The 10487-nt window shown below is 35.1% G+C and overlaps 1 protein-coding gene across 1 annotated transcript; it reads left to right on the forward strand.

Moving 5' to 3' along the window:
* Positions 1-399: 399 nt before the first annotated feature.
* On the forward strand, positions 400-9970 carry LCTL (lactase like). Its single transcript, XM_029085508.1, has 13 exons — positions 400-523; positions 1615-1775; positions 3347-3434; positions 3682-3791; positions 4084-4212; positions 4749-4844; positions 5514-5568; positions 5662-5823; positions 6557-6831; positions 7190-7316; positions 7773-7972; positions 8526-8589; positions 9855-9970. Exons 1-13 carry the CDS (start codon positions 400-402, stop codon positions 9968-9970), a joined length of 1707 nt encoding a protein of 568 aa, XP_028941341.1.
* Positions 9971-10487: the final 517 nt, after the last annotated feature.

Genomic DNA, 10487 nt, shown 5'->3' on the forward strand with positions numbered 1-10487 from the left:
TCTGACTCTCAATCCCTGTTTGCAGGGTTTTAGTTATTGATACTGGTAGGACAGTTTGAAATCCAGAACAAAATATCTACTGCCAAAGAGACTTAGAATACAGTACAGATAAGTAACGTTATAGAAAATAAGTAGGAAGAACTTCTAATAATTATAATTTTGCACTTCATTCTTCTCTCATTTTCATCACCCTGCCAGAAGCTTAACTGCATCTTCCACAGCCCAAGCACTGCTTTTAGCCTTCAATGAAAATCGTACCCATCCAGCACAAAAAATATAAGCTTTTCCCTTTTGATCACCCTGAGCCTACTTTGTAGAGTGGCAACACCTAACAATGCTCTTCTATTTTATCAGGTGGCAACTTGCAGAGGACACTTTGCAGTGATGAAATTAACAGCCATGAAGACTTACATTCTGAGAATATGGTATATGCTTGTGCTGATAATACGACTGAATACAGCTGAGGATTTCCAGTGGACAAAGAATAATCCAGGCTCTTTCTATTATGGCACTTTTCCAGCTGGTACTTTTGAACTACAGTTGACTGTGGTTTTTATAATGCTATAGATGTACTTGTCTGCACAAGAAAGCCACCAAAAAGTTCTCCTTGTCCTTCCAGGGAAATAGCAGAAACAAAAAATTGAGGCTCTTGCAGAATACATACTTAATATTACCTTCTGCACATAGCCCGGGAAATATAAGGATTCATATAACCCTGCACTTCATATAGTCACTTAAAACAGTAAACTCAGAGTAAATGCTAACAGATATTTCATATCCAGATCTTCTTTTCCTGTCTGTGATTAAGATGCACAGTATAACAAATTACACCTGAGAACTCTTCTTTTTCATAAATTATCTACAACTAATGAAGAATTACAACTAAAAATATCCTCTGTTATGCAGCTAACTTAAGAAATGAATGTGAGTGACCTAGTTGTGTTGGGTTTGTGTCAAGCTGTTTAGTATTATCTAATTCACCCTTCAGTACTGCTTTACAAAACCTTGTCCTTTCTTCAACATGTATTTATCCACACTCACACATTTCATTCCAACAAAATCAAAACAAAAAAGATATAGACACTGATTTGTTTTCATGCCCAAATTAAGTGGCTTATGAAACAGATTAATCATGTCCTTTTGTATAATTCTATGAAAGTAATCCTGAATCTTTCTATATATTTTACATAACAACAGCAAAACCTGTAATCACTAAAAACCCCATAAAAACTATGGGGCAGAAATGATGTGAGAACCTGATTTGTTTCTTACAGTATGACATTTCTGCCATGCTATCAATGCACTGCCTCAGCAGTGTAAAATAATAGCAACAAGGTTTAATACACAAAAAAATTAGATTCCTTTTTCAGTGCATCAGGAAAGGACACCTTTAGCCTGTACCACATTCTCAGACAGTCCCTTTCTATGCACTGATACAAGTTTCACGTAGAAAACGTCGGCCTCTGGTTCAGCAAAAAATGAAATCACACCCATCTCACACCAAGAGATGCAGCTGTGAACGGGGATCAATTACTTTCTCATATAAAAATTCAGTACGAATACGAGTTGTGCAGGAAAATGTTTAAATCATAACTCACTTCTTTTTACCTTTAGGTTTTTTATGGGGTGTTGGAAGCTCCGCATACCAGACTGAAGGGGCCTGGGACAAGGATGGGAAAGGACCAAGTATCTGGGATGTTTTTACCCACAAGAAAGGGAAAGTGTTTAGAAATGAAACAGGAGATTCAGCATGTGATGGCTACTACAAAGTTAAGGTATCATTCAAGGGGAACTATCCCTCTAGAAACATTCTGCAGCCATTTCATGATCCTGATTTCCCATTTTGAAATAAGAGCAAAGAGGAAATGCTTTAGCTGCTCTATAAGCTCATTTAACTTAGGAATCCAAGGAATTATATTTTCAATTAGTTCAGTAAAATCTTCTTTCCCAATAATATCACAGAATCAATAATACCACAGTTATTTCCCAAATACGTCTCCATTTTTCAGGATTTTTGTGTCAAAAATGTTCTAAATCTTGCGAGGAGTCCAAATTCTTAGTTAGAACAATGAACACATTTGAGCTTTGAATAAAATTAACATCTTTTTGTGTGTGTTTGAGCAGTTTTAAAGGTTTTCTATGTAAGTTTAAGAATATCAAAACCATCAGATGCTTTGAAATTCAGTCTGAATATCTTCCATTTTTTTCTGAATGGAGAGCAAATAAATAATCAATGCAGCTCTATTAGCAGTATGTTTTCAAGCTTAAAACAATTTTAGAATTAGTCCTAGAGGAAAAACAGATACATAGCCAGAAGAATCCGAATAAGTGTGATAAGCCAATATTACATAATTGGAATTCCAACTAATTTGAGAAAAGTTATATTCCATTGAGGTTTTTCCATATATATATGAAATGCAAGGGAACACGAGAGGTCTCAGCAAGAACTAAGAGGAAAGAAACTAATTATACCTTACTATCCTAAAATGGGCAAACACAGGAGAGATTTCATTTGAACTCTCTCAACCATGTAAAGTGTGAAAGAACAGCTTAATAAAAACCCCCAGAGGTTGGAACTCCGAGGCTCACTGGGCTGTTACATCAGAAGAGACCAACATGATGATGACAGGTCCTATTTTTCAGAGAGGATTCAAGCATAAATGATAGCAGTTCAATATTTACTCACTACTGTGGGCTTCTATTTTGAGATACTTTCTAAAACTTGCTTGCATATGTTGAGTTACATGGTGCTCTTTTATATAAAAGCAGTCTTTATTTGCTTTCATCATCAGAATTCTCTTTGCATTGACTCATATAACAAATTTCTAATTTCATTTAATATCAAGGATGTATGATTACTTGGAAGAACATGTATTTATACCAGATTTATTTTTTGTGCTCCCTCCAGTATAAGACAATAGGCAAAAGCCTGTGTAATCACGTTTTTGTGCCTAAGATGAAACGTTTGAGGTCAAGATTTACAGGCTTACATTATTTTTTCAAATATGCACATTACAAATTCTGACATAAATATCACTGTGTTGCTAAATATCTCAGCTCATTTTCCTGTTCCCTACTTGATGACGAAAATATTCAGTTTCCATAATTGCTAACACAAAGTATTCCAGGACTTATTTGGAGAGTCAAGAAAAAAAATAGTTAAAAAGGAAGTACAGGTAGAAAGAGCCATCATCTCAAAGCAAATGAAGAAAAATAACTGATGGAATCCTGTTTTGTGCAACTCTTCTATATATTTTCTGCATTCAGTACTATTTAAGAGAGACAAGTAACCAAAGGGTTATTCTGCTCAGACTTGAGATAAGTTAATTGTATTTTCTTTTCACAGGATGACATCCAGTTACTGAAAGAGCTGAAAGTTAATCACTATCTATTCTCCATCTCATGGCCTCGGATTATGCCCACTGGCATCAAAAGTAAGCATACCAATCCCACCATATTCTTCCCAGTATTAGGAGATAAGTAGTTTTACTCCTAAGTATACCATAGTTGTTTAACATCACTGTTAAACACATTGCTGTTTCTTTGTCTGCAGACCTGAGTTAAACCATTACAGCACACCAACCACTATAATGTAAAATTTTAGTTAAAATGTTTAGGTTTCTATTCTTCCAGTTATTTGAAAAACAATCCAGGTAATTTCTTGTCTGTGCATTTCATCAGCAGAGCAATTGAATGAGAAGGGGATACAGTTCTACAATGATACAATTAACAGTCTTCTGGAAAACAATATTATCCCTATTGTCAGCCTCTACCACTGGGATCTTCCACAGGTGAGACAATATTGAAAGTAGTGAAATGTCTAATATAAATGTTTCTGACAGAAATTTATTTCTAAGTTTATGGACTATCTGTACTTTAGAAAAAAATTTAAAGATGCCTGCGTGCTTTTAAGTATTCTTGTAATTATTTTCTGCTCATTTGCATTTTATATACATTGCAGTTTATATACACTGAAGTTTTGGAAAAATCTTCTAAACTACTGAAATATAAATAAAAGTCTTTGTTAATACCCAGCTCAACTTTAAATAACATTATTCATTCTTTAAATTCTTATTTACAAAGGCTCTCCAAGAAAAGTATGGTGGCTGGCAAAATATAAGCATGATCAATTATTTTAATGATTACGCAAATCTGTGTTTTGAGAAATTTGGTGATCGTGTGAAACACTGGATTACTTTTAGCAATCCTTGGGTAAGTTATCAATGCTTTCCTTCCAGCCTTTCCCATTACACAGTTCTGATCCCAAAATTCTGTGGAAGTGACTCTACAGGTAAAGTAGATTAAAAATTGGGGAGGGAGAGACTTAGGCCATTAATCTTTGTGTTCAAAAATCTCAGAGGCCAGTTCCAGCCAGGTTCTGCACAAGGGCAGAGTTTCCAGACATGAAGTTCCAGTGAATTTTTGAAAAATCATCAGCTAGAGAGAGGCAGAGAAATCCAAATTGCAGCTGTAATTTGCCCTTCATGCATTTCATCAGGGAACAGCAAGCTGGTGAGTCGCTCCGCCCACACCAGTCACCAACACATGGTTTCCAACATGCCACAAATTATCGCCTAAGCAGTGGGGCAGCAGATGGGAGCCAAGGGGAAGGGAAGGAAAAAAGGGACTGGAAAAGATAGAGAAATTGAGAGATGAACTGCACAGAAGAGCACAGGATCTAAGTCCATAAACCACAGCAAATTCATTATCTCTGCTGTTCAAAAATAACTAATTCTATGTATTTGTAGGCAGTTGCTGAGAAGGGTTATGAGACGGGAGAACACGCACCAGGACTGAAGCTCAGTGGATGCGGAGCATACAAAGCAGCGCACCATATCATTAAAGTAAAACTAAAACTGTGCTTTAAATTATGTGTAAATTAAGAATTTTTAGTACACTAAGGGTTTTTTATTATTATTATTATTCTCCTCTTTAAACAGAAATCCAGTTTTGCCATGATGTAATTTCCAACTAGCCCATCAAAATTATCACCTGACTTTAAACCACCAATGCATCTTCAGGTGCAGCACGAAACACTAAGGTGCCTGAAATGACACTGTTGCAACAACTTAAATTTATCCTTCTAATTTGTCTCTTTCACAGTATGTTTCATACTGGTTGCATAAGAAAATATTCAGGCTACTCTAGAAACAAGGAGTAAAAATCTGACCTGTTGAAATTATTTCAGTAAGGCTAGCTCTTGTAAAAATAAAAATAAATTAGGCAAAAACATCCAAACTGTTGAAAACTATTCAGAATGCTGTGGATTACCTTCAGAGAGACCTCATGGAATTTAGGGAAGGAATCTTGCACAAATTATCTATTTACTTTTATATGAATTATTTATTTACTCTTATACTCTTTATTACTCTTATATACATAAGAGAAATTATGTGATATTTTCAGACACACCTTAATGCAAGAACTCCTCTTGCTCTTCACTAGCTTTCTCTACTGACTATGGCAAAACAGATTAAAATGTGCATATGCTTGTCTTTTATTTTTAAACTCAGACTCACGCGAAGGTATGGCACTCTTACAACAACACATGGCGCAGTGAGCAGCGAGGTAATAAGGATTCATTCCTTAATTATGCTTCTATTTATATTAAAGGCTTAAAGATTCGGCATAAACTGCAGAGTTGTCACTTTGTGTTTTAAGGTATGGTTGGAATCTCCCTCACTAGTGGCTGGGGTGAGCCTGTTGATCCATATAACCAAACAGACAGAGATGCTGCTGAAAGATACATACAGTTTCATTTGGGATGGTTTGCAAATCCAATTTACAGAGGAGACTATCCAGAAATTATGAAGAATTATGTAGGTGAGTCCCAGTAACCAACTGGAACATGAATAAATTACACACTTAGAGCATTTTCCAATGGAGTAGCCCCTGACCAACATGTAGTTTAGTCAAGTATGAGGATGCAGGTGAGACAAGGCTAAGCAACAAATGGCCCATGGGCTAGACACACCTCCTGAGTAGTCTCAGGAACATCCTAGAGCTAAAGCTGAGCTGGTGTTGAGCCCAACACTTGCACATCTGAGTGCTCCAAACCAGAAAGGAAGCAACCACCTCACTTTTCAGTCATAGTCCATTTTTAGTGGCCTAACCAAGACAGGGTTAGGTTAACATTGTTAAATATTTCTATGGATTTTTTTTTAGTACAAAGACCCAGCAGTTTTTCATCACTAAAGCTTGCATTTCCACAGGCTCCTACTACCTTTGTTTCACAGAAGGAAGAAGACAGGCAACATACCCAGCAGCAGATCACTTCTGTTCTTGTCATCTTATGTTTCCAAGCATTGTCTTGATATTTATCATGCTCTTTAAAAAAAACCCAACACTTTAATTCACTGTCTTCTCCATGTATTTTACCCAACTTACTTCTCCCAACCAGAAGGGTGAAAGATTATTTCATCTTCAAAAAGCAATAAAACTAAACTGTCCTCTGCACTAACACTAAAATCAGGAAAATTGTATTTATTGTTGGTGAGGTAAAGAAAACAAATTTCTGTGCTCCTCAGAAGTATGTTTCCTATAATTATTTTGATAGGTAGGAAGAGTGCCCAGCAAGGCCTGGGGACATCAAGATTACCAACTTTCTCAGTGCAAGAGAAAACCTATATTAAAGGCACATCGGATTTCCTGGGAATAGGTCATTTCACTACTCGTTATGTTATACAGAAGAGCTTTCCCCTTCTACAAGCGTCCAGTTACAACACTGACCATGATTTGGCTGAACTGGTGGACCCAAAATGGCCAGCCCCAGGACCTAAATGGTTATATTCTGTACCTTGGGGATTCAGAAGATTACTCAACTTCATTAAGGTGATTACAGAGTAAATCTTTCAAAGGAAGCAAACTAAATATCTGGTTACATGCAGAAGCTGCAGGAGCTCCACGTACACTGTTTTAGATTTTCCAACAGTTTCACCTATATTTTTGTCTTGTTATACTGGGAAGCTTTTTTGGCAAAAAAAAACCCCTTAATTTAAGTTCAGAAAACTAGAGAATTTATTAATTTTAAAATAAAAATGGTACTTAAATTCCTAATTACATATTTTTCTTACTAAAGGTAAGAAAATCTAGAATATTGCTTTTAATGCATTTTACTAAGAATCTCATGTTCTATCAAAATCAGGCTACTTTTTTATATGAACTGGTCTAAAAATATCTTTGTTTGCAGACACAGTATGGGAACCCTCTCATTTATGTGACAGAGAATGGAGTTTCTGAACAGGTACAGTGTACTCAGCTGTGTGATGAATGGCGGATGGACTATCTGAAAGGATATATTAATGAAATCCTGAAAGGTAACTTTAAAACCATCTTTTTAGCACATGAGCTTTTCCACCTTCTGATTATTTTTTACTCTTGTAATTTATATCAGAGAAATAAACATTCACAGATCAAAACAGACAGCAAACTAGACTAATAAATTTTGATTAAAATAGCAACCTAGCCAAACATAGTGATGCCAATAAATACAATAACCTACACGAGATTTAATACTGCAGTAGATCATCAGTTTCCACTTTAAGAACGGAGAAATTGCATCTAATTACCATTCTTATAGAGCTCTGCTGTCTCCAAACTAAAGATAACATTTTCAAAGAATCTAAATTACTTTATACTTGGCCAATTTTCTGTCCTCCTCCTCCTCCTCCCCATCTCTCTCTGGTATAAAACAAAACATCTACAGAATCTTATTTTAAGGACCTCAAACATAGGCAAGAATTTTAACAGAATCATTGGTATTGTGTTTACAGCTCTAAATGATGGTGTTAATGTCAAAGGTTATACTGCCTGGTCACTGCTGGATAAATTTGAATGGAACAAAGGCTTCTCTGAAAGATTTGGATTTTATCACATCGATTTTAAAAACAAGAACAAACCACGATACCCAAAGGCATCTGTTGACTATTATAAAAAGATAATCAGTGCAAATGGATTCCCAAACCGAAGAGAGGTGATGTCAATTGCTCCTTTCATTCTTTTTTTCCTGTTTCCTTCAATATATGGGCAAATATCACACTGAATTTCATGAAAACAACTTGCATTAATAGGGTACAATGAAACTTTGATTCCATAAATTAGGGATGTGTTAAGTACACAGGCCTCCAGAGACAGAGAAAATGGAAAGAGCCTCAAGTACTGTTTCTAAGGCGTTTCACAAACTCTAATTTGACTTACTGATGTGCTCAAAAATTCTGAATCATAAATTGCCAATGCTCTGTCAAATTTTTAGGTAGAAAATAACACATACATGCTACCTTATTGGAAAACAATATGGAATATATGATGTGCTTTTAAAAATTTTATTAACCAATTAACTATAAGAAATATATTGCAATTAAAAAAAATCACAAAAATACAAAGAAACTTTCAGAAGATTGTGTGTTGACAGAATAAAAGTTTCAAGTCAATTGTAGAGGATAAATGTCCAGGGACAGAGAAGAAACTGCTGTGAACGAGACAGAATATTACAGTCTAATAGAGCTGCTGCATGTCACCCTTCTCAGGTGGAAAACTGGCATCGGAAGGCCATGGACACTTGCTCTAGCATACACCAGCTCCTTGATACAGGTAATTATGTGTGTTCTGGTTTGGTTTATAAAAGCATATGCAACTTTCAGATTTAAAATTTCTCTGTGAATACTATTATTAACAGATCCTAAGAGGAATTTTCTCTCTGAAAGCACAAGAGCTTTCAAATGCAACAAGCCTCTCAATCTCTCCAACTAAAATCTCTGTAGCTAAACGGATCAGCTTTGGATGTTGATGGAACACAGAAGCTATAAGAGTTACTATTTAAAATTAAGACCAGGGATGACAATATTCTCCTTAAAATAATAGAGTGCTAAATTGCTCTTTCAAATATAACCAAAACCAGACTAATCAGGACAACCATGGAGACAGAAAATCTCTAAAACATTTGACTTCTACATACAACAAAGCTATTAAAAAAATGGGCTAAGCACCAGGCTCAGGTAGTGTTAAGCCACGTTTCTGCTCTTTCATACTCCTGGTAACAAAGCTACTGACAGCACAATTTAGAGCAGCTGCTTGAGAATATGTAAATACAACAGACTTTGCCTGTAATTTCCACAGTGCCAGGCTAATCCATCTCACTTCAGACCTTCCCAGTGTAATTCAGGACCTTTAATAATTCCTGAATTAGGAGAACAGACTACCACAGTGGATTTCTGAAACTTTTAAGATGAAATAAGTATTATAAAGTCTCATAAGAAGGATGAGATAAATTCCACAGGATAGAAGACATCAAAGCAGTCACCCTAAGTTTACACTACTTACACTAACTGCTGAGTTATATGTTCTGTGTCAATTAACTGTGTTTACTGAACTCTTTGAGGCTTATCTGTACAAAATAAAATCCATTTAATTTTTCAAAGCACTGCAGAACAACCATAAAAAGGCTAAAGTGCTTCCCAAGGATTTCTGTTTGACAATTTTATTTTCTACTTTTCCCTTGGCTGGAGGGGTAGGGAAGGAATAAAAAAATAAATCAAAGGAACAATAGAATATTGCTAATGCACTGAAGCTAATTCATAGTAAACATAATTTCTGCAGCCCTTTGAGCACTGACATATCTTCAAAAATTTACCTTAGAAAGAAAAAAAAGGGGGGGGAAACTGTCACAGATTTGCTCTAGCTTTTGCAGACTTAAGATTATTTTTTTTGTTTGCTGTTTATGCCAATGTCAATATTTAACAAAATAATTTTAGCCCTAAGTGTTCAAAAAATCCGTAATCTACGTTAACTCTAAGTTAATAATGAGTGTACTACAGAAGATTAAATTTCTTACATATTTCTTGTTTCTCCAATTTTAGATTCCCTGATTACTCACATGGAAACGGTGACAGAGATCCTTCTTCCTACAGTATTCACACTTTGCATACTCATCAGTATTGTCCTACTAATATTCTACCTTCGAAATCATAGTTAAAATTGCATGCTTACACACATCTTCAATTCACATAATAAATAAAAGCCAACTGCTTTCCTATATTGGTTAAAGTTTACCACAGATGCTTCTTTTTATACCACTGTAAAGATAAAAAAATATTACTTTACCTATCCACCTAGTGCTTTTATAGTTTTTTCTATTCAAATCTCAAAACATAATTTAAATTTTTTTATCAAAACCCAAGGTGCATTTTCTTTCTGTATTACTTTCTACTAATTTTAATTAGCAGATTTTTATGTTTCTTATTATTTTGAAAACTACTATAGATTTTGCTCACCAGAAAAACAGTTAGCTAAGATTGAAGTGATTAAAATTTTGCCAGTACAAATTTCAAGTGATTAAAAGCTGTTTGCAAATTCTGATCTCAGTCTGTTCATCAACAAGACTTTTAATTAGCATGTGACTGCTATTTGAAAAGACAGATACATAATTTTAAAACAGAAAAGGATTTAAATATACCAAGAATGATCTGAAAGTTAGGATAATACATGCCTTA

The sequence above is a fragment of the Antrostomus carolinensis genome, unplaced genomic scaffold (assembly GCF_000700745.2).
Source record: "Antrostomus carolinensis isolate BGI_N321 unplaced genomic scaffold, ASM70074v2 scaffold1906, whole genome shotgun sequence".
NCBI classification, from domain to species: Eukaryota; Metazoa; Chordata; class Aves; order Caprimulgiformes; family Caprimulgidae; genus Antrostomus; species Antrostomus carolinensis.

Bases quoted from the DNA above. Each gene is read 5' to 3' on its own strand.
- LCTL (XM_029085508.1), top strand. From the start codon at position 400: ATGAAGACTTACATTCTGAGAATATGGTATATGCTTGTGCTGATAATA. The intron at 1,776-3,346 runs GTATCATTCAAG...TTCTTTTCACAG, and splicing joins ATGGCTACTACAAAGTTAAG to GATGACATCCAGTTACTGAA. The intron at 7,973-8,525 runs GTGATGTCAATT...CACCCTTCTCAG, and splicing joins GATTCCCAAACCGAAGAGAG to GTGGAAAACTGGCATCGGAA.